The following is a 27,965-nucleotide window of genomic DNA, read 5'->3' on the forward strand; positions in this document are numbered from 1 at the left end:
CAAAGCTTATTAAATTTTATTTTCCAAAACTCCAGCCTAAATAAGTATGTTAAATAAACACACAGAAAACAGTCAGCGCTCACTCTATTAGCAGATGCACAAGTTATTTAACCAAACAAATAACAGTGAAATATTAACAGAATTATTTACATGCGTATTTACAACGTGTTCTTTATAGTAGCCAACTTTTCAGAAATAGTTCCATTTGTTTTTGGTAAGGGGTTCTACTCAGTCTAACCAGTAACAGATAACAGGAAACAGTACAACTGAGTTTGGCAACAACAACAATGGAGCATACTAGGAAAACAAACATGATTATATGGGGTTCAAAATGTTAACATTAATGAAATATATGAATTCACTCCAACTACAAAATTAAATCAAACTACATAAAATTAGAAGAATAGAGAAAGTTACAAGGGTTGCCGGAAGGTTAGACATGTTAGATACATTAAAAAAAGATATATATATATTGAGCACTGCACATACTGTTGAGAAGCATGGGTTAAACCGTAACTATATTCATGTAGTCTTGAAGAACACGACAAATTAAAGGATAATTTTTGCTTGTACAAGTTGAAAGTAAGCTTATCCGAACCAAAGAGCTAGAAAGCACCCAACTTCCAAACTACTGCTTGCTGTTTCACACATCAACATATAACAGGTTTATTCCAGGAAAAAAAAGTCTGGACCTCACCCATATGAGTTTTGGAACAGGAAGAAAAAGGAAATAAACGAAACAAAAAAACCCCCACAAAACAAAACCTTCACAAAGCACTTGTCATGATTGTGATCTACAGGAAAAAAAACAACCCAAAAGCCCCAAGAAACCCCACAAACCAAAACCTAAAACTAGGTATCCTGGTAAAAAGAATGATTAAATCCCAATATATACTAGAACAAGCAAGCAAGCAAGCAAGCAATTAAATTTAATCAAGTTATTCTTCCCCTTTCTCCCTCAAGGCAAATTTTATGGGGCAGTTCCCAGTCAATTTTAATTTCAGTTATGATAATTCTAAAATAATTTTTATTGCAGCCAAAACATTGTTCATATACCTGTACATAAAATAAACTATGATATATACACAACATTTTAAGTTACAGGGCATAAGTTTACAATTTTTGGCAGATTCTGTTAAACAAAATGGAAATTGTATACCTTTAGTACTTGGAGAAACTCAAGTTCCTTATTTTGGTACAAATGTTTTATATCCCCGTGTTCTAACCATACCTAAACTGGCTTAATAAACTAATGTTAGTGTGCAACATCTCACTGTTTTCTCTTATGTTCTGATTCTAGACAGAACTTCTCAAATGCTTCTTCAATTTCTGGATCCATCTCGTCATCAATGTAATCAAAATACCTAAAAGAAAAAAAAAAATCACTGAAGATGTTATGCTTACGTACAGATTTTCAGCATAATTTATGTAGATGTCAAGAATAAAACACAGCTTTATAAACAGCAGTTAACTATGACATTTTCTTAGAGGGGATGAAGAGGAAAAGAATCATGGGTACTAGGAAAATAAATAAACAGAAACCTCAAAGCAGCATAGATATGTACAAATAGCTACATTATTTGTCACCATTTTAATCATCTTATGCTGTCCACAGTTTAAAAGACAGAAATAGTTCTTGAGATGATAGCAAATGCAATAATGCAATCCAAGCTTCCCAGAATTTAACAACGCATCTGTACTGTTCTATTTGCAAAAAACATAATTAGCATCATATTAGCATAATTTTTGGTTGGCCAACATCCTAGTTCGATACTGCATCAACTGTCTTGGTTGCACACCAGTCAAAGAATATATTTATGTAGAAAACCTGCATTCCTATTTGTTGATATATGAAAGAGGGCAACCTTAATTCACCTCCCTATTGCATCTGCATTGTATTACCTTCTATGATATGGTAACCAGTCTTCTGGAAAAGATCTGTCTTATTTAGGTCACAGAAAAGACTGGATCCCATTAATGGTAATAAGTATTGCACAGAGTGGAGGCTATCAGATGGGCATAACTTCAGCTTGCTTTATCTCCACAATTACTGGGAAGTAACTTGAGTGTTCCTTGTTTTCTGTTGGTCCAACTGGAGTGTTCATCACCATAAACTAGGACAACGGAGTTGTAGCTTGAACACGATAGTGTATGTAATTCTAAACAGCCTTAAAAAAACAGTCAGAAGCTACTGACTCTCAAAAAGTGTGCATTAATTTCAGGTGCTCAGTTTATCATCTTCCGTGCCTTAGTCCCAAACAAGGAAATCAGAATGTGACACCTACACAGAGGCCATAAATGTTTCACATAAAAACACAGTAAATGCTACAGAAATGTGTAAGGGAAGTATTTTGCCTTCAGCATCGTGCATTAAAGAAGCAGTCTACACATTTATTTTATTTGTTCCTTCCTTCTTGTAGAAGCATAGACTTGAGAAGAGACTCAACACAGAACCCTTCTCCCTGACATCAGTCATGAGAAACAGCTGACAGAAGATCAGCATACATTTGTCTAGGCTTTTCTTAAGCCTTCAACAAAGAAGGTTCCACAGTCACCTTGCATGAAGTTTGACTCACAGTCTTCCATATGTCACTCTTCATATTTGCTGGTTATTAACTGCTGTCTCCATTTTGTATTTAATTTGTTCTTTTCCCCTCCCCTCAATATGAGCTTGTTGATTTCTGATGACATCTCTAATTTATCTTCCAAAGTTCTTGCCACTCCCCTCAGCTAGGTTTCTGAAAGTTTTCTAACTTACTAACAAAAATATAAATGCAGGCCAGCATTCTTATCACACATGAACACAACACCAAATACGTTCTTAGGTATCAAATCATGATCTGAAAGTCCTCCTTCAACCAGGTGAGTACAAAGCTCAGAGTGGTTTATTTTAGACCATATTTCTTTTACTGCTTTCCTATTCAATTCTTATAAACCAGTGTCAGAAAGTCAGACTACATTCCCATCTGTTGCTTCCCCCTTTGCAATTAGGTTGCTTTCCTTGTTCTACAGGAATACTGAATAACCATTTAATTGAGGGAATAGTACTTATCCTGAGGAGAGAAACTTAACAACCTCCTCCCTTTGAAAGACTCTGAAAATTCTGTAATCATGTCTAGCTGGGATGTGTGTATGCATCAGTCAAATGAATTCAGGTTTCCTCACTACCAACACTTGAAGATCTGGTGCTTCGTTTTGCTTACAAATTTATTTTTTTTTTTAGATGCAGAAGAGAATATGTTTGTATGTGTGCATAAATATCTGAAATTTAATTACCCGACTCAGCTGGATAAATATAAAATTTTTTTCAAACTTGTGTGATTACAAACCAGCTTACACACCTTCAAATACATAAATTCCACTGTAAAGCTAAATAATATTATTTAGTTTCCTTTTTATCAATATTGGATTCCAAAGTCTGCAGTAAAAATAGCTGGTATTAAAAAAACCTGTCACTCAAAAAGAAAACATACGGATCTCCAGGTGCCAATAGATCTGTTCCATTTTCTTCATAATCTGGAAAGAAATCCTCTCTTTCAAGCAGCTCTTGATATTTTTCTTGGTAATCTGGCAAAGTAAAAATTAGACTGAGAAATATATAAGACTAGTCCTCTAAATTAACATACATCTATACAGTTTGAAAATAGCCTATTTAATGAAACCTTAAAAGGCATGAAACACATTATAGAAAAAAACACCTGCTACAGTGTTTTGTCAGGACATCAACCAACCTCATCTTCCCAGAGAATGGTAAAGTCACAGATGTCTATCTCAAATGATGTCATGCTGCATTGTGCTCAGATTACAGAAAACAAAGAAATCAAGGAAGAAACAAACCCTTTTGCTACTAACAATGGACAAATAAAGACTTGAAGATTTCTGGCTTCCTGGAGACATCAAGTGCTGAGGACTATGGCACAAATTCTTCTGAACCTTACGAACTCAAATACATATTCTTCATTTCAAACATTTACCTTCTTTTAATAAAGAATAAGGCACATGTTACACAAAGCCAGGGATTCAGACATAATTTTTGCTTTTGAAGTTGTATGAGTTTCAGATGTTTGAAGAACAACTTCATGTACTTCAGCAGGACATAAACTTAATTACAACTTCTTAAAGAAGACTGAGAAGACACATACGCTAAGCTTGTGACATACCTGGATCTGCTGCAGTGAAAGGAACGCCATCAGAAGTGTAAAATGTTGGTTCATTCTAAGAATAAAGTCATACAGAAAATTATATGCATTCAGAGAGACAGCTGTTTGTAGTTTTCAGCAATGTGACTGTCTACAAATCAAATTAAATTCACATTAAATTAAGGAACTGAAGTGTATGTATATTCTTACCATAAAATAGTTTGGGTCATTTTCAGGGGTAGCTTCTCTATGTGGAGAAGTTCCATGAACTCTACCCCAGTTACTTGATCGCAGTTCTACTAGTTTCAGAAGCGTATGTTTCACATCTCTGAAATAAAGAGAAGCACTACAAAATTTAGAATGTTTTGTGCTAAGCAAGAAATTGGGCTTCTCTTATATTGCAAATACTAGATAGTGAAATCCCTTCCCCAAAAGCTCTAAACAGGACAAAGTTTGGTCCAGTCTGCAGATAATTTTGAGTTAATTTTTTTCCCTGCAAGTCTAGATGCTTTATGTGTCAATTATGATATACTCACCCTCTCCACCTCCTCTGTGGTAAATTAAGGAGCCCACATGAAACAGAAATTGCTATAGTTTTCATCAAGATACCAAACCTGCAGCACAAGTTGAGTAACAAATCCTTTTCTGATAAAAGGGTAGTACTGGGAAAAACTGGGATGATCTTCAAATTGTATTTTAATCATCTAATTTATGCTTCTAACTTTAGGCCTCTTAATCACACTGAAATTTTGCAGTCAACATGAGAAAATACCACCACCCATTTCATCCCTAAAATAATAGAAATTGCATTCTTCTTTTAAGCAAGTCCATGGAGAAATCATTAAGAAATAAATAAGTCTTCAGTTGTTTTCTCTATTAAAATAAGTTTGTGCTTCTGTGTCTTTGAAGTCACAGCTTGTGCTATCCATTTTCTCTGGTTCCTGAAGCAAAATCTTCCTCATCCTCTCTAGAGGCAGTCCAATTACAACCTACAGATGCTATGAGCTACCTGTTGGCCTCCCTCCATATGGGAAGAGATCAGGTCACACAGTGTCTGAACCCTCCATACGTTTTTAGTAAGTTTACAAGAAGCTGAGAATGAAGTACAGCAGAATCAGAGAACCTCATACACACAGTTGACTGCAAATTGAGAAGCAGAATACATTAGCCAACCACTCATTTTTTTCCAGACTGCAGCAAGACCCTGCCAAAAAGGTATACTCTCCAGGAAAAAAACCCCAACCACAAAGCATATTCCATTTTGCCTTTACCTTTGTAGCAATTTGTATATATTTAATATTGTTACATATTTAATACTGTTAGATTCAGATTTAAAAGTATAAACTATGAGATATGGCCACTATTGTCTCTTTGTATATATAGTTCCTCTTAGTGCCTAAAGCACTTATGGAAGATTTCAAGGACTAAAAGGCTTATAAAAAAAACCCCCAACCAAAGTGCAACATGCACCTCCATTAAAAGATAAAATACAAAACCAACCAAACAAAAATACCCCAACCCCCTCAAACCTCAACTGAAAAAATACTTTTTTTTTTAAAAATGGAAGTGACCCAAGCATCACCTTACTTTTCATAAATACAAGTTTTTAAGATAACGTTTTGGACATGTTCATTATTCTTGAAGATTTTCAAGGTGTTCTGTTTAATATAAAATCAAAACATTGCACACAAATTTATCTTCTCACCTGCTACAGTTTGCATCCAACACAACATTTTCAATTCTCTGAATCATTTCCTCCATATCATTCTTTCCTTTTTCTTTCCAGGCATCTTCTAAAACTGAGCCTGTCAACTAAAGACAAGGGATTAGGGTTGGTTTTTTTTTTGTTTGTTTTTTTTTTAGAAAATTACAGAACTTTAAGAAACTGTCAACAGAAAAGATTCTGTAACAATTCAGAACATTTAGATACATTGTGTGAATACATGAGGGCTGAACCTCCCAACTGCCTACATCTTTTTGCCAAATAGATTAATAGACCTTGTAGATTAAACTGGTAACTCTATGTCCAATGTTTATGTTACTTAGAAGTTCACAGCCACCTCTCTCCTTTCAGTCTTGAAATACGATTTTGAAACAACTCTTCAGTAACATTTGTCAGCTCTTACTTAAGTACATGCTACAAAAAAGGAGACCTTATTTTTGCAGATGATGCCACCAGCTTACCTGAGAATAACAAACAGTTTAATAAACTTTACAAACACTTCAGTCAACTTAGCTAGTATCAGCCATACCAGAGAACTTCATCTGGGTATATACAAGAGGAGCCAAGAACTATCTGACCAAGCCAACCCAAATTTTAATACATAAAATCTGCGAGGCTGAAGCTGCTGCTCAGAGAGCATTAGCAGCAGGCAGTCTAGAACTGCTGTGAATAGAAGCCTTTTATGTTAAGAATAGGTGCTTCATTGCCCAATAATTGCAAAGTAGGAGTTAAATCAGAAAAATTAAGTTTGCCACTATGATCAAAGTTAATAGCAATTCCTGGTCTACTCAGCATAAATATTAATGATCCAAAATGCTTGGAATGGCACCTGATGATACAAGGGAATAAAATTCAAAGGTAAAAGCAAGCATCTTAGTCAGTGCTTGTTTGGTACTCCCAGTTTTATACTGCAGTCCTAACTTGATCCTCAATAATGAGATAATAGCACCAAGAAGGTTTAATTAAAAATAAACATATTGCAAAGCAAACAGGTGAAAAACCTGTATCTGTCACTATATTAAATGGAGAAGACAACAGGAGACATTTATTGCTTCAGTAGTGAAACCAAGGTTTCATGAGGTAGCCCAATCTAGCTACAGATGTACTCCAACATGTGTAGATACTGTAAGATGTCAGAAAACACTTGCATTAAAAAAAACCCACCAACCTCTGTTCTGTAACACCTTTCAGATTTAGCAACGTGTCTTAAAATAATTTAGGTTTATTTTAGAATGGATGCTGTGAAATCAAATAAATATTCCAAGAATATCCACAGAAATAGTGAGACCTCCACCTTCTCTGGAGAAACAACTATAAAAACCAGCAGCACTGCAAAGTTTCCTGATTTGTGTATGTGCTAGATGAAACTTATAGCTGTTACTGCTGTTTAGCTTTTAGTTGGCAGGCTCCTGTGCTTCATGGGGCTTGCTTGCCTTATTGTATATTACAGTTTAGTGCTCATTAGTAGCTGCTTTTTGCTTCCACTGCTTGCTGTACTGCTTATCATCTTACTCTGCTGTGCCTGGGAACATTTTGATAACAGCAATGGCAATGCACCTGGGCTGGCAGATGGCCAGGGTATCACTGCTGTTCAAAGGTACTGTGACATGTGGATGAGCCCATGTGGAAGCAGGACACGCTGAACCATCTGTGGCCATGGTTATGTCTGTGCCACAGCAGATATACCTCTGAAGGGATTGTGGCCCAGGGAGAACTCCATGCTGCAGCAGGTACACCTTAAAGCATCAGTGGCTGTGCATGAGGTCACACTGGAGCACCTCAAAGCGTGTGGCCATGGACAAGCCCATGACAGAGCAGGTACACCCCTGGAGGGAACTGCAGCCATGGGTAAAGCCATGTTGGAGCAGGTTTACTTCTGAAGGGACTGTGGCTGTGGGTATATCTCTGAAGGCATTGTCACCCATGGATAAGGCCACGCTGGAACAGGTGCACCTCAAAGCTACTATGGCTTGATTCCAATCAAATCTGTTGTTATCCCAAACCCTTTGTGCCCCACGTTGGGTGCCAAGAAGGACTGTTGTGGTTTAACCCCATCCAGCAACTAAGCACCACACAGCTGCTCACTCACCTCCCTCACAGTGGAATGGGGAGAGAATCAGAAGGCTAAAAGTGAGAAAACTCATGAGCTGAGATAAAGACAGTTTAACAGGTAGAGCAAAAGCCGCACACACAAGCAAAGCAAACCAAGGAATTCATTCACCACTTCCCATGGGCAGGCAGATGTTCAGTCATCTCCAAGAAAGCAGGGCTCCACGACACCTAACAGTTACTTGGGAAGACAAACACCATCACTCTCAGCATCCCCCCTTCCTCCTTCTTCCCCCAGCTTTATATACTGAGCATGATGTCCTATGGTCTGGAATACCCCTCTGGTCAGCTGGAGTCAGCTGTCCCAGCTGTGTCTCCTCCCAACTTCTTGTGCACCCCCAGCCTACTTGCTGGTGGGATGGTGTGAGAAGCAGAAAATGCCTTGACTCCGTGTAAGTACTGCTTAGCAGTAACGAAAATATCTTGGCATTACCAACACTGTTTTTAGCACAAATCCAAAACAGAGCCCCATGCTAGCTACTATGAAGAAAATTAACTCTATCCCAGCCAAAACCAGCAGCATACTGCCTTTTTGAAAGGTTCTTCAGTGGGCCTTGCCTCAGGGAAGCATTACCAATGCATGGATTGACCACAGGACTAAATGTCCTCGTTCAACACAACCTCACATTTGCTATGAAGCAACCTGCTTAAACATTCAACCTTCAAATGAAGGGTTTAACTTGGGAGATGTAAAACTTCTCTTCCCTATTCCCCATTTACCATATCAAAAGAAGCTGCCAGAATTGGAATTCAAGATAGAAGAGTCTAAGAAATAGTGGAGTGGGAGGAAGCGAGAATGAGGAAAACCCAACCAACCACGAAACCCCAGAAACTACGACTCCAGTAAAATACTGTTTAACTTTTAACCTTCATTCCTAAAAGAAACTGTTTTTTCCCAGCTATCACCATGGCTAGGGAAGACAAAAGTTTCTCCCTGCATAGAGGCCAACAATTTTTTAAGAAAAAGTAAAACTTAAGAGCAAAGAGCTTTGTTTTCATTATGAAAGAGAAATGTATGTATTTCTACAGTAGTAATGATGCAGACAATACAGTATAACATAACTGGTATCAAGAACTTTTTGCTACAAGAAGTGGTAGACCTTAACTGCTGAGTGTCCTTCAGAACAGAGAACATACCCAAAGCCCCACAATTCATTCAAGTTGGTTACAGTTTTCTCCCACACCAGAAGCAGCAAACGGAGACCTGAATGGACTGCTTACTCCTTTGCCCATTAGCTTCAGTTCTACTCCTCTTGTATGTACACAAATGGCCTTGCATTTTACTTTTAGAACAGTATGTTACTTTTTTGTCTCAATTTCATAATGGTACTAAGGAAAAAAAAGTACAGCTTGCTCTGCTAATGATGTAATGCACAAACCCCTATAAACACTTCCTCATTTGCAGTTTCCCCCACTGCTCCCAAAGGTAGGAAGGTTAAAAAACTTCGTTTTTTTTCTTTTAAAATTACTGTCTCACCTTCAGCAGTTTCACTGCACATATCAAATTACTGTCCACAGGATTAGAGAAGAGTGCATTTAGTAATTCCCGAAGGCCTTCTTGAAGAATTTCTGCTCGCATTACCTGTCCCTTTGTTCCTTTAATCTGCAAAATATATATAAAAAACATTTAAAAGAGTTAAGTTTTAGAAATTTAGTCACATTTTCTCTCTTGAATGCTGTATGATTTGGTTTGTGATCAACATAGTTTAGCTCTTTAGTTGGAAGAACATGCCAAATACTGTAACTATTTTAGAACACACACTTTGAGTAATAACCTTACAATTCTGACATATACATAACAACGCACGTCTAGCATTTTGTTTCTTTGTTAATACATTATAAGAAAAGCTACCAAATGCCTGACAAATGTTCCACAAAATTCCAAATTCTCAGAACCCCATGCTCTTTCCCATACTACATTATGTATTCTCTACAGCTGTAGTGGCTTACTTCTGCAAGGTGCTCTTTATGTATTTAAAAAATTGTAGAAAATGGTTTAAAAATAAATGGTATACTGCACAGAACTGGACAACTCCCCCTCCCCCAAAACCCTCTGCAAATCTTTTTTACTTCTAGCAAGTGAAAAACAGATTTCAAGGCCCACTTATGAATAGAAATCAAAAAGTCAGAGAATTATTTTCTTTCCTCATGCAAGAAGAACATTTTTATAGTGTCTTCTTAAATCAAACCATTGAAATAATGTAGTCAAAAATATATTTTTAAGTACACTACAGCAGTTACTGAACTTACTGAACTCACAGGTATGAGTCAAAGAAGTTTTAAGTGTACATACACTTTTGTGTACATATCACAGATACAAAAAACCAATCTAAACACAAGATTTCATGCTTCATGCATAAGCCAAGGACTCAACCTTCAGAAGAAGTATCTCTAAAGGTCTGTATTTTTAATTGCTCATTTTGACGATTTCCACATCTTCCAGAAGGGTTTGAAAATAGCTCCTATTAGTGGCTGAATACTGAATTACATGGGTTATTGATACTGATGCTTCTGCTAGGTTGTAAGACTTCCTCTGTTGGTTAAGTATAATCATCTTGGGGTTTTGCCAGTCAGAAGAAAATACCAAAAGCTTCATTCCAAAGGTGATTTATGGTTCATTCTTTTTATGAATTTTTACACTTTTTTAAAAATCTTTATACACTTCTAACGATCTTGTCCTTTTTTGTTTATCTGTTTCTTGGACACATATTATAATGAACATGTTCTAAAGTTATTTTACTTTATTCCCTTCTCCCTTTAGAAAAACACCTCAAATTATATTCCATTTCAGTGTTCACCTAAACACAACAAAAGAAGTTAATGAAGAACCACCTGACATGCAACTTTCCTCTTACCTCTAGGTTAAGGTAAAGTTCAGCTAAGAACAACACAAAGGCATGAAATTGTTTTCGAGTAGTCTCATCTCCTCTGGTAGCTTCATCCCTGTTTTCATACTCCGTTCGACACCTGTAAATATTAAAACAAAAGTCACATCATCTGTAGACATCCCAACACACGTAACATGCTATTTATTTAACAGAATGCTAAGAACTTATGAACTGCATTAAAACTGCTACATGCTGAATACCTGGAAGTATGATTTGTGAATTAAATGAGAGGACTTCACAAAGACACCATGGATTTGCATCCTTTTAGATGAATACATATGATTACATGATTTATGTTTTCAAGCACTGAGATATCCGAGACAGAAAAATGAAACAGAGCAAATTACAATATGTAAAAATTAAAGGACAGTTACACAGTTTATATATTAGAATATGGGTCCAGGAAGTTTAACACAGGCAGCCAAATGTCCACAGAAATAAAGTAGATACACTCTCAAAGACGTTTTCCCACCTTCAGGGTGCTGCACACATTGTCTTAGATGCCTTTACAGTTACTTGATAAAACTCTTTATCTCACCATTTTAAGTGACAGTAATGTGTAATTCATGACAACACCAAGCCGAGTGGTGCGGTTGATACTCTAGAGGGAAGGGATCCCATCCAGAGGGACCTTGACAGGCTCGAGAGGTACGCCCACACAAACCTCATGAAGTACAACAAGGCCAAGTGCAAGGTCCTGCGCGTGGGTCAGGGCAATCCCAAGCAAAAAATACAGGCTCGGGAATGAGTGCATTGAGAGCAGTCCTGCAGAGAAGGACTTCGGGGTATTGGTGGATGAAAAACTGAGTATGAGCTGGCAACAAGCGTTAGCTGCCCAGAAAGCCCACCCTATCCTGGGCTGCAATCAAAAGCAACATGGTCAGCAAGTCAAGGGAGATGATTCTGCCTCTCTACTCCACTCTCGTGAGACCCCACCTGGAGTACTGCGTTCAGCTCTGTGGCCCCCAACATAAGAAAAACATGGACCTGCTTAAGCAGGTCCAGAGGAGGGCCACAACAATGACCAGAGGGCTGAGGCACCTGCCCTGTGAGGACAAGCTGAGACAGTTTAGCCTGGAGAAGGGAAGGCTCTGGGGAGACCTTACAGCAGCCTTCCAGTGCCACAATGGGGCCTACAGGAAAGGTGGGGAGGGAGCCTTTACCAGGGAGTGTAGTGACAGGATGAGGGGTAATGGCTTTAAACTGAAAGAAGGTAGATTTACATTAGAGGTAAGTAAGAAGTTCTTCACAGTGAGGGTGGTGAGGCACTGGAACAGGTTGTCCAGAGAAGCTGTGGATGCCCCATCCCTGGAAGTGTTCAAGGCCAAGCTGGATGGGGCTTTGAGCAACCTGGTCTAGCAGAAAGTGTCCCTGCCCATGTCACGGGGGTTGGAACTAGATGATCTTTAAGGTTCTTTCCAACTCAAACCATTCTATGATTCTAAAATTTAGATATACATGGAAATACAGAAGATTAAGGTAACATGGCAGTGAGACAATTTTTCTAGTATTCAACAACTGTGCCAAAAATATACAAGTTTACATACCAGTTCAAAAACAGAATTAAAAAATATTTGAAATAGAAGGAAAGCCAGACAACTTCTAATGTATTCTCAATGGCTATGTAATGGATTAAGAAACACTGGAGAAACTGAAAAGTCTAAGGAGCTGATATACAAAATGTAAGGTAGAAACTTGGGCTGAGAAACAGAAGAGGAGTTCTTGGTGGTCATATTGTTAGGTTGTTTATCCCCCTTCCTCCCACCTCCCACATTCCATCCATATTAGCAATAAAAACATAAGCAACTTTGAATTCATGGCTTCAGGGTGCTAAAATGAATGTTACCTACTGGGTTGGCTTTAAAAACAAGGAACGAGATATTCCAACATTAACAAGGATTTCCTTCATGTTCAAGTAACAAACATAGTTAAGAAGCCAGAAGATAAAAGTGGTAGTTTTGAAAGCAAAGAGGCTCATCTGCTTTGGGACAAGGGAAGAAAAAAAATATTTTCAGTTTCTCCATAAGGTACCACTCTTGATAAGAGAGCATCAGAATGCATTGCTGTTTGAGTTTATCATACTTTTGCTCCTAAACATAGGTGGACTAAGTTAAGCTTTTAAAATAAGAAGCAAGCCTGAAACTTAGGAAGCCAGGAGTCCTTAAAGGAAAAAAAAAAAAAAAAAAGGTAATTTCTAAAGAATTCTGAAGTATTAAAGTGTACCACTCCTTCAAATGTCATGCAGTAAGATTTAAATGGAAATATATCCACATAAAAAAGTTGTATTTTAGTCAACTACAAAGTCTAATCATTATTAAACCGTAAACCGCTAGAACTCTGTAGTAACTGAAAATTGAAGAAATTTATCCTTCTGTATTTTATGCATCTACTTCATGAAGTCAGTTATCCATCAACGAATAAACCTTACACAGCAAATCCAGCTGGAAAAGTAATTAAAGAAAAAAACACAATAAAGTAAGTCCTGGCAAGAGTCAAAGGACAAGGACAGTACACATATGTGCATTTAGTATACTTTTAAAGTTGACTAGCTTTCAAATTTACCCTGTAATTTGTGATCAGTCTAAGACAGTCAGTTCAAAAGAGCCTACAGAACTCTGAATTGAGTCCTATTTTCATACTTAAAAAATTAAAATATTTAAAAAGATATGTATTCAATGTCCAGTATGTACTTGTGCTTTAATAATCTTCAGTCTAAACGTCTATTTTAAATATATACCCCTTTGCACACAACATTAAGAGTTACATACAAAATAAGATGACATGTAACATGAGAAAGTAACAAGCTTAAAATGAGATGCTGATACTGACCTTTGAAGTAACAACTGTCGGAAGTTCCCACTTTGTGGGCTAATGGTTAGATGGTGAGATAGATAGTTACACAACCGTGCTCCCATGTAGGAAAAATTTGGGACAGATGTGGCCTTCCAAAATAAAAGTGGAAAAATAAATTATTCATAAATTCATGATTAGGCTATCAGGAAATAAGTTTAAAAGCTTTTTTGAAAACTACATTTAACAACAGTTTATTAGACAACTGAAGAGCAGAACATAAATTATTACAAAAATTAACATGACAAATAATATCTCATCAACACTTTGCTATATGCATTTCAGCACTTTAGAAGTTCACTATACTGTGATTTTGTGGCTTTAGGAACACAACCACCATTATGCCATGTGTTCTCCATTGTGACTACAACCAAAGAGTGTCTGAAAGTCACTTAAAAACTGTTTATACAAAAAAATTAACAGTGGACATTAAGACACTTTTTCAGGGACATGCACTCCCTCAAGGAGCAATGACTACTTTAAAACAAAAATATGATAAAGTTTTCTTCATTCAGTCTAAGAGCAATTTATCCCAGAACCTATTTTTGGCAATAGTGAATGCCCAGGGAAAGAGTTCTTGTAGAGATAAATACTTTCTCCTGTACACGCTCCAGCAATCTGCAGAATAGCAAAATCTTGATTCAGAGGTTAAAACTGTATCATTATACTGAATAGCTCTTGATGGGTCCTTTTTTCTAAAAAAAGTCCTGTTAGTGTTGAACATTTACATTTTTGTCATCTAAAACCAGGTGGGAGCAACGAAATTCCATAACATTTGAAAAATGTTTGAAAAAAGCATCTTGTATTACCATGCCAATGCATTATAGCTAGTTACCTTCCACAGGCAGAGAAAAATATGCCCTCAATGTAACTGTACTATGTGCATAAAGTCGCTGGAAAAAATCTGAAGTGTCTTTAGAAGATACAACAGGTTTAAGTAATTAAGATAATAAAATAGAATTTATTTTCCAGTAAGAGGCATGTGAAATAGCTAACGAGGTTTTGGTGCTTTGGTTCAATCAGCTGCTTGGACTAGAAGAGATGTCCCCTTTTTTATAAGGCAAAATACATCACTTAAATTACGCTTCTCTTTCCTAACAAACCCCAAAGCAAACACACACAAAAATTCTTCAAACCTCATCTGTATTTTTTAAACATTATCTTCCCAATTAGTTGGTCTGTATTTGTGGTTCCTTCAAATACTGAAACAATTATATTTTAGGTATTATGACCTGGCATAGCACACAGAGGCCAAAAGCACCTTACATCTTCCTAGTAACCAATCATTCCAGTGCAATATCATCTTCCCCGAACTGTTTTTGCTGGTAATCCCAGTTTATCTCTGACTCAAAAGTCGGAATCTAAGCATAAAGGCTAATCTACCAATACATATCTTGAGAAATTTTAGTTGCTGTAACAGGAACAATCCACTGTATTAACTATACAACAGTCAAGATTCTTAAGCTACGAAGTCGGCATTCAACTTTTGGAAAACAAGAGAACTGGTATTTCACTCTGTCCAGAGACATAAATGGATTAGGAAGAACAGGGGAAAGTACGTAATTAATACTTACAGGCAGGCTAAGATACCTGACACACAGATAAAGGGAAGGCTGGGTTTCCTACATTTTAGTCGTCTTCTTTCACAAACCTAGCACCTGTAAATCTGCTCAGTTGGGTTAAATTAACATCACTGAAGCAGATGCTTATAAATATACTTCCACAATTTTAATTGGTTTGTGATAAGCCAGGAAACACAAATACCTGAGCCTCTGCTCAAGACAGAAGAATAATAAGCATAGTTGACTTCTACTCAACCACTATCCTATCCTGACATACAACAAACTAAAATCAGATGCTTTTGGATACTAGCACAGCTTTTTTGTGCTGTTTTATTTTTCATGTAACTTCAGATTGATAACATTGCATGCTTTGCAGCTCAGGAAGGCACAGCCAATCCTAAAAGTGGACTTGTTTTTAAATAGGAGAGAGGAGAGGCAACATTAAAGATTTACATTAAATGAGAGTCAATATATTTAACATATATGAAGTTAAAAATAGGATAAATTCTTTTTTTCTTCCAATAAAGTTATATGGAATATGTTAATCTTGTTTTAACCATCCTCCACATGTTCAAATAAAGGATGGGAGAATGATGCTGCCAAACACAGCACAGGTAATCTTAACATCTAATTAAATGGTTCTGAATTAAATGTACATCAATTCTGTACGATAATAAGAAACTTGAGACTCTACAGTTCTGTACAATGACCAACCAGTCATGCAGCTTCTACATATGCCAGATTAAAATATTCTGCAAGTATCTGCGCTTAAAAGGTGAGTAAGAGTTTGCGTTCTTCAAGGTAGAATTTGAAAGCAACCAACCCAGGAAAGTGAGACACCCAATGTAATAAATAGCAAGCACAAGTGTGACTTCATTCTCTGCAGCAAGCCCAAAAGACAGTAAGAGCAGGTCATTTGCTAAGCAACACATAGTAAGCTGTTCTTTCCAATGGCTCCCCCAATTAGTACAGAGTTCAGCTCAAGGTCTCTGTCCTCATTTCCATGGCCGTCAATGGGACTGGACCTAGTTACCATTAGACAAGCCTTCGTCTCCTTCCATTGTGCTGTTCTGAAATAGGTATATTCCAAATGAAGAAGAAAGCCTGTCAATAAAGGAGCATTTCCCAAAGGGTGATGTGTACAGTAGGTATAAATTTAATTTTTTAAAATACCAAGGAATTAGAAGTATCTTAGTATTATGAAGAAATTTTTTGCAGGACAGAATAAAAATGTACAACTCTGACATTGCTGAAGAGTTTCTTCATTCTCTACTATACAAATAGAGCAATTCAAATACAACTCCCTTTAATTAAAGTGCTGTAATTTCAAATCTAATTTAATGTGATGCAGGAGATCCAAATACACAACAAAGGAAACAGGGAAATTTGTCAACTATCCAGGTATCTCACACTTTAGCTACCATTTCAATTTGTTGAGCAAAATATTTCCCTATATGTTTCACTCTAAAAAGAAAAATTCAAACCATTAAAATGCTATGCAGATACAATTACATAACAAATAATACCAGTATGCTTATCTTGGACACTAGGTAACCGAGGCATAATACTCATGTTATAAAACAGAATACACAGGCTACCTGCTGATAGATGAGTTCAACAAGTTCTTGTAAAGCTTCATCTGCAGTGACCCAGCCATTCAGTGTTTCGGCAAACTGCTCTATTTCAGTTTCAAAACAACCTGGTTGCTCGGTGAGGTGATTCAGGAAGTCTTGTACATATTCTGCCAAAGTCAGATAGCCATCATATCTCTCTTCAAAGGAAGAATCCTATAGTAGTGAAAGAATATACCAACTATGTAAAAGGAACCTAAAATAATGTTGTTACACTTACTATCTCCAGAAGTAACCACATAGCCCTTAAGTCTTGAGTCTCTGCATACTCGATAGTGATCTTTATTACACAGTTCACTTCAACATTTTTAGAGACCATAGACCCCAATGCATCAGAAAGCTCCAGTAGTCCTATCATCTTCAAGAACTAGGTAACTTGTTTTTATAGAGATTAGGGTCTCCCAGCAAAACACATCAAAAGACAGATTAAAAAGAAATCAAACAGTTTGCCAAGTTGGGTACAAGATTAACTAACAAACTAATAAGTAAGTGTGTCTGTTAAGAATAAAACTACCAAACTGAGGCTCAACACCCACTCCTGATGTGCACACAAATTGTGCTGCAGATATATGAACTGTAGAAGGAAAAATAATTGAAAATTTGAAACAAAGTTGGGCTTACATCATGCATAGTGCTCCAAAATATGCAGAAGGGGGAGAAATTACAGAAATACAATAAATACAGTGTAATGTTCCCATGTAGAAAGTATAGCCAGAAAACTCATCTTTTAAAGTCAGCAAATTTGCATCTTTTGGCAATGGATGAAAGATTACAAGGCATGAAATAAAACCATTCAAAAGGTATTGCATTAATTTGCAGCTACTGAGGTTAAAAAACAGAGACTAAACACATCTGCTCCCTAAAGAAAGGATGAGCTAGCACAATATCACTTCATCTATGTTTATGCTCCCGCTGATGGAACAGAAGGCTGCAAGTTTTGTCTATTCAGGAATGCATGTATGTAACAGTATCTAAAGTCAATACTGTTCTGGATGATTATAATGCTAGCGTATCAGGGGAATAGCAAAGGAAGCAGCACACTTTGTAGTGTCATTAGTAATAACACAGTACAAATAATACACTTTGTCACACTACGCAAAAGGTTGTGAAAAGCATCTCAAAGCTGTAAGAAGTGCAAGCAAGAGCCTAAGAGGGACTGCTAAAGAAATGACTTATAATTAGTGATTCAAGACGTAAGGGTAACATACAGAATATCAGAATTCTCAACTGAACTACTGTTCAACAAGAAAAAGGTTTAAGATATATCACTAATAAAAAATTGAGCTAAATATAAAAAACTTTTTCTTTACTCAGTGGACATAAATACATTGATAAGGTTTATAATTATACTCCCCCTCTCCCCACCACCCCTTTCTTAATGAGGGGATGTTGTTTACTTTGTCTTCAAAATGCCTCAGTCTCTACTGTAAAGCAACATGGATCTGTGAAAGACTACCTGCATATGAACTGTGGAGAAAAACAGATACACATTGCTGAAAATGAAGTACTGATATTAATTTCATGACCTGTGTGGGGAAAAAAAAGCAGATTTTCCAGAATTCTTCAAAGACCCATCTCAAAAGGGTATAAAACTTAAGCTAATGGGGGACACATCAATACAAGAAAAGAAAAACTAGAAATATTTCCTATGATGTTTAATTAAGTAGAGTATTTGCCCAGTGAATAATACTAAAGATAAAGTTACTTAATGTTGCCTATCAGCTATAGGAAAAAGAATGGGTTTACGGAAATCGTGGCAAATTACTACTCATAAGGATAAGCCTTCAACAACCTGATCCGAGTTGGTTTTGCTCTGAATTGGGGAGTGCAGCGGAGGAACTTCAGGGGTTCTTTCCAACCTAAAGCATTCTAAGATTCTAATGGTCTGGACCTTAGAAAGCCAAAGAATAAAGGCTAACAGGCTTATGTGTAACTTGCTAAATATTCTATTTCTCTAAAGGAAATAAACTTTTAGTAGGCAATTTCAAATAACCCAGTAAAGGTTCTGTACAATAAACTTAAAACTATTTTATTCCACAGAAGTATGACATTATTGTGCAACAACTGCAGCTTAATCACACACAGCTGAACTAGCATCTCTCCAGACAACCTGTCTGAAAAATCTCCAGCGAGGTTGCAGGGAATGCAGTTGCTGTAGCTAGTAAAAGCAGCTGCTCTTTCTGACAGCCATCAGGTTGTTATGAGATCCTCATTTAGGGAGGAAGGTATCTTCCTCTCATACTCACCTGATAAGAATTCAGTCTTGGAAGAGAATGTCCTTGTTTTGGAAGGGGCCCCAATACCATTTGGTATACTGGTGTCCCTGTATTCATACTCCTCTTCCCATTTTATAATTAAAAGTCTAAACACAGAGGCTAAACTCTGTATCACGTTCATCTACCTGTACTAAATATGCAACTCTAAAAGCAGGCTAGGTTTTAGTAATTATGCCAGGGAACAGAACAAGTGGGAAAGAAAAATTAATAATTTAAGCATTATAATAAAGGTATATATTGCTAAAATAGTAACACTCAATACTTTAAAAGCTAATTAAATTTAGTCCGGTAACTTCTAGACATAAACCACTTGCATTTCTCATTGGCAGATTTTAAGATTTAACAGAGAAAATAGCACCACATACTGTTATCAACTAAAGGAAAACAAAGCAAATCCCTCTTGTTTTTATACAGCAGTTGGCTATCAGGAGGCTGTAAGTTTATACATTCATTACAAATTTATGATTCAAAGCCATGAAAGTAAACTAGAAATATTCCATTAATTTCAATGATTTCTCAGTCAAGCTAAGGCTGTCTAATCCTTCCGTGTGATAGCTATAGGATGGAATCCTGCATTACTCACAACAAGAGAGTCCCCAGTTTAAAGATTATAGATTTGCCACTCTTTTACTAAGAGTCAGCTCATGAGTTTAAAGACTTAAGAACAAAAAGGCTAAAAAGGTACTAAAACTCCTCTGATTTACATAAAGATAAAACCCAGAAAGTCTATAGAAAAGATCCATGAGCCAAATCTGGTCTTAGGATCTGTTTCTATACACGTGCTAATTACCACTTTCCTATACCTGGTAAGTATCCACAACATTTCCACTTAGGAATTTATTCACTAATAATTTATCATTTGATTTGATTTCTCTTCAGACTTCTTAGAAACAAGCTTTTTTTAAATCCCTTCAGATTATATGCACTCAACAAGTTTACAGTAAAGTTATTGCAAACTTAAGTACAAAGACTTTTGCATATACAAAATCACCTATCCATGCTGCACGAGTTAAGTGGCACCCCCATGCTTGGCTAAATGTATAAAACCAACACTGAGGCTGCTTAGCCTCCTTTTGGAGATTAACTGCAGTAAAAAAACCAAACCAAAACCAAAAACCAAAAAATGGGGGAGGGAAGTATTCCACCTAAGATAATACAAATCTCACTCCTAAAACCATGAAATGAAAACATCATTATGCCCTTCTGATGGGGTGACAGCCATATCACCATCATACACCCATGCCAGAGAACAAGTCTGACCTTTCTTACTGGCAATCCAAACCTAAATGTAGTCACCCATTCTACTGCAGACATCCACAGCTTCCAATGTGGTGGACAGCTGCATGCAAACAGAGAATTCCATGGAGGTCTTTCTTCCCCAAAGTCCTGGTAAAGTTCTTCTGAAAATTCTACTATGTCTTGTATGCTGTACCCCTTAAAACTATCTTCATGGGTAACTGATAGTTTTGAGTATCAGAACTGGAAATTAACTAATATAATAATCAAATGTTATATGGACACATATAGTAATTACAATAATGTACAATCAAACAAGAAATCAACACTTTATTTCTAAAACAATAAATGCTTAATAGCAAAACTACCACATATTTTAATATGCGAGTTTTCAGATCTAAATATTGCAGGGAACATTATAAATGAAAGCTAAAAATTGTTAATTTCAAGTCAGAAAAAACAGAAGTTTCTCAAAAGTTTGTTTTGATTCAAATTTTAAAACTCATGGTCAAAATCTGTATAATAGTAAAGCATGCTACATTTCTTATTTTTATTGCAAGTGAGCCCAGACTATGAATTTAATTTAGTCACTAAAAAAACCCCAAACTTTGTAATAGTGAAGGATGAAAGTCTGAAACACCAGTACTCTGTGCCTAGTATATTCTGATTAGATTAAGGTCCCTGCAACATACTTCCAAATAAATGTTCTAGGTTTTGTTAGCATTTTAAGAGGTATTTTTATTAACAGATGAGTCACATTCATGGCATATTCCTACAACACAGCAACCAGTAACTGCCACATGTTATATGTTTTTGCAAAACAGCTGAAAAGCAACACTGCTGGCCTCAAAACTTTATAAGTCTGCATTATGTATCCCTTTCCAAATGGCTTTTTTTTTTTTTGTCTTGAAACTGAAATACTTTATTTATAGAAAACATGTAACGTACTGGGGAAAAGTAGTTATTTTTCCTCTAGATTATGCACTCACTGAAGCATGTTCCTGTTGGCATTTTGTTAAGTTATATATTGGCTACATGGGCTTGTATTATCCAGGACAGTAATTCTACTCAGTAAGCTGCCAAAGCTGGTAACATTAAGATAATATCATTTTTACTGGTAAGAAAAAGACTTCAAGACACCAAGGCACCATATTTAGCATTCTAATAAAGTATTTTTCTCTAAATTATTCAAAATCTATTTGTTTCAGTATAATTGTTTTTTAATCACTTAATTGTATTTGTAAAAGTAATAGTTCCCACCTGTTTATATACAGTACCAGAGTTTGGCTGCTTGCATAACAAAAGCATATTCCAAGAATTCACACAGATCTTCCCTGGAGGAGAATTACTAAAGCAATAACATGGAAGACAACGGAGTAGAAAATAAGAAGTACCAACTTTTATTAGATGATGCATCTAAAATACTGATCTGAGATCGCCCTTAGTCTGGTGGGTAGGTAACTGCTAGGAATGAGCCTAACCCTACTTTTTTGCCCTTTGGTGATACAACACCACTGAAGGAATTAAAAGTACAGTAAGTTAGCCAGTCACGGCCAATCATACCCATGGCACAGTAAATTTAGGAAAGGTAAAGCCTGTGCTCAGGGAAACTAAAGTTCAACTTTTCTCCCATACTTGTTTCAAAACCCTGTGAAACCTGCATAAAAGTACAGCTAAGCCTTTACTTAAAATGCAGCATACATGTAACTACAACAGAGGCACTCACCAGAACCACAGCTTGCTCTGATGTTGGGTTTAATCAATGCTTGGTGTAATCAACAAGGAATGTGGTTATCTGCAGCAAGCTTTAGCAAAATATCCCACGCTAAAGGCTCTCATGTACACTACAATATTCACCCATTATCACTTAACATTCTGGCTGTGACTCTGGAGGTTACTGTCAGAATTTTTGGAATCTCTTCAGCAAATGCAGCATTCAAGTTATCTAATATACCAGATCTCAAGTAAACATTGTTAATCTGAATATAAGTAAATTGACATAAACTGAGAGGAGAAGATAAACACTCACTGTGAAGTTCTGATTGAAGTTCTGGTTGTATCCTGATGGATAAAACTCAGGTGCTTTAACAGACAACTTTGATGTTACCACAGGAGCCACAGCAACCCGAGGTTCAGCCATTGCTGGTCCAGAATCAGGAGCCGAAACTTTATCTTGTGATCCAGATGGAATTCCTGTCTGTTGGAGGTGTTCTGAAAAGTTTTTGTTAACAGCTTTTCTTAGAAATGGCTGAACTAGTTAGTATGTATTCACACAGAGTACACACAGAATACCGAATTTTTTGGAGTTTAAATACACTTTTACTACAAACTTTCAAGTTTACTTCAAATATATTGTTTTTATTGTTTTTTTAAAGTATCAATAAAGTTTTCACTTTAGCAAACTCTACCTAGATGTCTTTCTACACCACAGAAAGTAAACACAATGTTCATGTAAAAATGACCCAAAAAGGGGAGAGGAAGGAGAAAAAAAAAAAGAGAGACAAAGTGGTCTCTCCCATAAAAACATGTTTTCTAAAAGGGCTAACCTGAGAAACTAGTAAACCTGCTTATGGTATGCTTGCTCATCTTGTGGGTTTTTCACAGATTTCAGATACAAATGCAAGACTTGGAAGGTCAATAAATGGAAGACATAGCTAGTTTTTAACAACACTAGTTTTTAACATGATCCTCAAAGACACTTACCTATTATTGTTCTACACCATTTGTCAAAAAATCCAATGAAACAGTCTTTTTAAAACCCTATTTTCCACATTTTCCAAATATATCTTTACGGATTAGCTCCTAAGTTTCCTGAAAACAGAACCCGATACCTACCCAAAAAAACTAAGCAACAAACAATGCTTTGTGTTACTGGTGGGTTTGGTTTATATTTTGGCAAACCTTAAGGCTGGAGTTCTTTGATAAGATGAAGGCTGAGACCACCTGTGGTCAGATTAACAGATGGATAAAAAGCACACACAGATGTGAGAACACAGAAAGCGGGGAACGGACAGAGAGGTGTTGCGAGTCACTGCAATACAACATTGCACCTTTACCTGGGCACAGGCCCATAACCCAGATACATGACCCCTCTTCTGAGGAAAGGTGCAGGTGTCCCTACGCAGCTCATCTCCCTGCAGTGCCGAGAGGAGCCGGGCAAGTGCCCAGGGTGCGCAGACTGTTGGCCCACAGGCTGCACTGACCTCTCTACCCCTAGATGCGGGGGTGGGAAAAAGGACGCGTCCCCACGGCCAGGCCAGAAGGAGGTGGGGGGGAAGCCCCACGGCTCCAGTCTCAGTGGGACAGCGAAGCGGGGTCGGGGAGGGGGGAGTTGGAGCAACAAGCGAAGCAGGAGCAGAGTGGTGCGCGCTAACGAGGGGAGCGCGGCGGGCTTCAGGGGGCTGCCCCCCGACACCGGGGGCCTCCAGAGGGGCGGGGAGGGGGCCGCTGCGCGGCGGCCCGTACCTGCGATGCTGGCGCCCAGCGGCGCCGTCTTCGGAGGCCGCAATGGTTCCTGCCGTGCGAAGAGGCCGCCCGTTTGGTGATGCTGCTCCTGGGCCAAGACTGAGCTGTGGGAACCGCTGCCCCTGAGGCGGGCCCCGCCACCGCTCTCCAACGCGCCCGCGCCGCTGAAGGGAGCAGCGCCGCTGAACGGAGCAGCGCCGCCGAAGGGAGCAGCGCCGCCGAAGGGAGCGGCGCCGCCGAAGGGAGCGGCGCCGCCGAAGGGAGCGGCGCTGCCGAAGGGAGCGGCGCATCCTCGGCCCCGGCTTCGGCCTCGGCCAGCACCTGGAGCTCGGTCGAAACTCTCCGACATGCTCAGAGGAGGGCGGCTCAAGCGCTCATGGGAGGGAGCCGGCGACCGGCGCGGAAGTCGCCTGGGGCCCAGGGGGGCGGGGCGCAGCCCGGCCACGCCCCACCACGGCCCGAGCCGTTCACTTTCAGTTTCACCCCCACCTTCACCGCCACGGTGGTCGCGGCCCGCCGCGGCTGACAGCGCCCCCTCGCGGCTTGGCCGGGCGCGTCGCTATAGCAACCTCGGCGCGGGGTCGGCGGCGGGAGAGCGCGGCCCGCCGGGCGGCCGCGGCCCCGCCCCCCGCCGCGGGAGCCCGGGCGGCCCCGCCCCAGGCGGGCTGTCGGCGAGAGCTGCCCCCGCCGGCAAGGCCCGCTCGGCTGCCACGGGTTAAAGGCTTTCGCCCGGATTTGGGGCCGCGTTGCCAACGTCACGTATTCAGAACGGATGAGTCAGCATTCCTCACCCCCGACCCCAGCACGGGCTCGACTCGCAGCAACCGACCTGCGTGGGGTTTGCTTGCGTCAGCAGCCGGTTCCGGGGCTGCCGGCCGTACCCGAGTCACACCTTCCTCAAAAACCGCAAGGAGCCTGGAAACGGCATTTTCAAAAAGTCGCTATTCTCTTGCAATCGCTTCCCTAGAGGAAGAAACAGCCTGAGGTGGCCATAACGAGACCAAGGCCGCAGCTACACTCAGTAGGAGACCTGTAGCTACGCGTGCATCATGCTACGCTGTGCGCATACAGCTGCTGCCGCAAAAAAAGGGGAAAGCTGCAAGCTAAATTCTAAATTTAAGCCAACAACGTGACAATATTATTGTACTGTTAGGGCTATTCAATACAAATGTGTTTGTTCAGAATAATGCATTTTCATGTATAATTTATGCATGACGTGAGAACAAAAGCTCTTCTGATTTAATTTTTAAAACCTTCCATGCCAACAGGAACTAACTGAAGGAGGCTGTCCATGTAATGCAGTTTGCTAATATTATCGTATTAATTGCGAATGATGCAATTCGCGTGCCCCTTCACAATTTAATTCACCTATTTTTGTTCAATTTCAGCCCAGAGCCTTGCTCTACTTGCTTTGCAAACTGCAGATTGCAATCTGCTTCCAAGGTGCAGGACGGTGACTGAGACCTGGGGTGCCCAGAACAACCTCAGCTCATCCTGTGGGCAATGTTTGTATTCAGTCTCCCTGAACAGCCAGGCCTGTGCTGGCCTCACCGCCTCTTCCTTCCACAGCCAAAGTCAATGGCTTTTGTGGTGTTGGGTCAAACTCTGTTCATCATTCATGAGGGGGTGAAATATATGCAAATATGTATGAAACATTATTAAAAAAAAAAATCACAATAGCACTGCCTTGTATTTAAAAAAAAATCCAATTGTATTGTAAAACAGCATCTTTAGAAGTTATGTTCCTATTTGGATTATTACTACGTTTTACCAGTTTTAATTATTAAGGAGGGCAGGCGGAGCTAGGGTGTAAAATATTTGTTACTTCCTCAAGGCATGGATTGGACTGATTTTTGGTGAGAGACAAAGTTGGCCAGACAGTAAAAGCGACATAGTTAAAATTAATTAGGCTCATGGGAAAACTGTTCCTAGGCGACCCTTACTGTAAGTGAAGACTGGTAAACTAACAAATCTATACTCTGCAACTGAAATGAGAGCAAATGTAGGAGATTTTGATGAGTCTTCAAAAAATCGGAAGACTTCTCTTTTATAAACAATTGTCAAAACCAGATTTAAGCAGTATTACTAATCCTTTAAAGATCACAAATTAGCTACTAAAATAACTATATTAAAAATATTCAGTATTATTGTGTTATTTCAGCTCCAGCTTTGAAGCCTATATTATGACTTCTGGTCACATCTGTAGACTTTACCTTATCTGGAGGAGAATGAAAAGCTTACATTAATGTGAAAAAGGAAGTTGAGATCCTCCATCAGTGGTCTCAGGGTGGTGAGGCTTTAAGAAAACCATCAATATATACTGGCACTACTTTTTAATATGCCAGTCTTTCAAGAAAGCAAATCTCATTCTTTAAGGTATACACCTGTGAGGAATTAAATGCCTCGGGTTATCATTATTGAACCCAGACAACTTTTCACCTTTGGTCATAAATGTGAGTCCTTTTCACTTAGCAGATGTTCTATATCATCTTAATTTAATGACTGTTTGGCAACTACTTACCATTTAGTGTGGAATGTGATCCCAGATCCATCTTTTCATTACAGGTGCACTACCGAAGTTTGCATGAGAGCAGCTGTGTTTGGTTGGGAACCCAATTTCTCCTCCCAAGTGTAGACACCTGTAACAAAAATAAAAGAAAAAAAAAAAGTCTTTCAGACAACTAAATCCAAAATTACAATCCCAAATACTACCTACAATAGTCAACCCCTTTAGACAACGCCTAAAATTTTGCTTAGAATGTTCTGGCCCAAGCGGCTGAACTCCTGTCAATTACTTCAATCCTCTGAGGCCAAACAGCAGAAAACCTGAGACAGCTAAGCTAGCAAGACATATCCTAAGCAGCCAATGACTGGATTAAAACTTTCACCAAATGCCCTTATGACCACTTACAAATAGCCACTAGAGGAGTTACCTGCTTTGTCCTAAGCATGTTACCTAATAGTCTAAAAGTTAATTCAGAAGCAACACTGCACACACCTGCAGTGCCTGGTGCTGAGGAACCACAAACTCCAACGTTGTCACTATTCAGAACACAAGCACTTCTACAATTTTTTCTTTTTATGCTGACAACATATTTCTAAATAGAGAAATGGAGGAGGCTGGTTCTAGCTTTTAAAACTGAACGTTATTAATAATTGGAATTGCGCTGATCCCTATCATACTGATGGGGCATGTTGTTACACTAGTCAATGGTAACTGATGCCAAAACATAAAGCACACATATTAGCACATAAGCCGTAACTCTAAATGGAATCTTCCCCACAGATTTATTTAAAAGCATGGTAGCCTCCTGAACATCTAGTAGTAGGGTATCCTATTCATAACTTCTGAGAGACTCATGTTTTCAGTGTTTAACTTCACTTGTAGTCGTAATTCATTGTCAGCCTTGAAGCTGTGCGACACCTCCGGCAATGCATATTTTGCAAGAACAGTTACACCGATACAAATAAATAAATAAATAAATAAATAAAGGCCTAACTCATACCTAGAAACTAGAGATCATGTGAAATACGACAACATATCGACTCATGTTATTTATACAGCTGCCAGAGTTCCTCTTTTTCTGTTATCCCCCCGTACTGTATCTACCCCTCTAAGTCCAGCACGTACACCAGACGACCGCTTTGTTACACATTTCAAGAAATAACGACAATAATAAAGAAGATACCACCTATCTGCTGCGGCGTTTGTCCACGTGAAACAACCGCCTTTCAGGAAGTCTCCTCCCAAGCCGGCCGCCTCGACCTTCGCCTCCTCGCCCCGGTCACTGGCGGCCCGCCACGGCTGAGGGGCGAAGGCGCCAGCGGCTGCTCGTGCCCGCCTGCTGCCAGCGCCCAACACCTCAGGGCTCCCCCAACGGCTTCGACGACTTCGGCCCTGACCGCGGTACCTCCGCTTCCCTCGGGAAAGCCCTCGCCAGAGCCGCGGCCCCGGGCAAGAGCGCAGGACCGGCGGCTGAAGCCGCCCCTGGGGGAGCCGCCCGGCCGCCCCTCAGCCGCGCGAGCGGGCGCCGGAGGCGCGGGCACGAGCACGAGCGCGAGCCGCCGGCGGCACGCAGGCGCCAC

At 39.0% G+C, this 27,965-nt stretch overlaps 1 protein-coding gene across 3 annotated transcripts; it reads right to left on the reverse strand.

Moving 5' to 3' along the window:
• On the reverse strand, positions 1 to 27,944 carry PAIP1 (poly(A) binding protein interacting protein 1). Of its 3 annotated transcripts, none has more exons than XM_069776329.1 (12): positions 27,572 to 27,944; positions 26,401 to 26,518; positions 22,444 to 22,625; positions 16,870 to 17,058; positions 13,689 to 13,801; positions 10,827 to 10,938; positions 9,449 to 9,574; positions 5,845 to 5,951; positions 4,350 to 4,467; positions 4,161 to 4,215; positions 3,474 to 3,567; positions 1 to 1,364 (listed from the first exon to the last, which is right to left on the reverse strand). In XM_069776329.1, exons 2-12 carry the CDS (start codon positions 26,429 to 26,431, stop codon positions 1,271 to 1,273), a joined length of 1,221 nt encoding a protein of 406 aa, XP_069632430.1. In that variant the 5' UTR covers positions 26,432 to 26,518; positions 27,572 to 27,944; the 3' UTR covers positions 1 to 1,270. The 3 variants fall into 3 exon arrangements, with proteins under 3 accessions (XP_069632430.1, XP_069632431.1, XP_069632432.1); XM_069776330.1 differs by having other exon boundaries at positions 26,401 to 26,510; positions 27,565 to 27,944; XM_069776331.1 differs by lacking the exons at positions 26,401 to 26,518; positions 27,572 to 27,944 and adding an exon at positions 23,880 to 24,426.
• Between the last annotated feature and the right edge of the window lie 21 nt (positions 27,945 to 27,965).

Source organism: Haliaeetus albicilla, chromosome Z, assembly GCF_947461875.1.
Source record: "Haliaeetus albicilla chromosome Z, bHalAlb1.1, whole genome shotgun sequence".
In the NCBI taxonomy this organism is placed as follows: Eukaryota; Metazoa; Chordata; class Aves; order Accipitriformes; family Accipitridae; genus Haliaeetus; species Haliaeetus albicilla.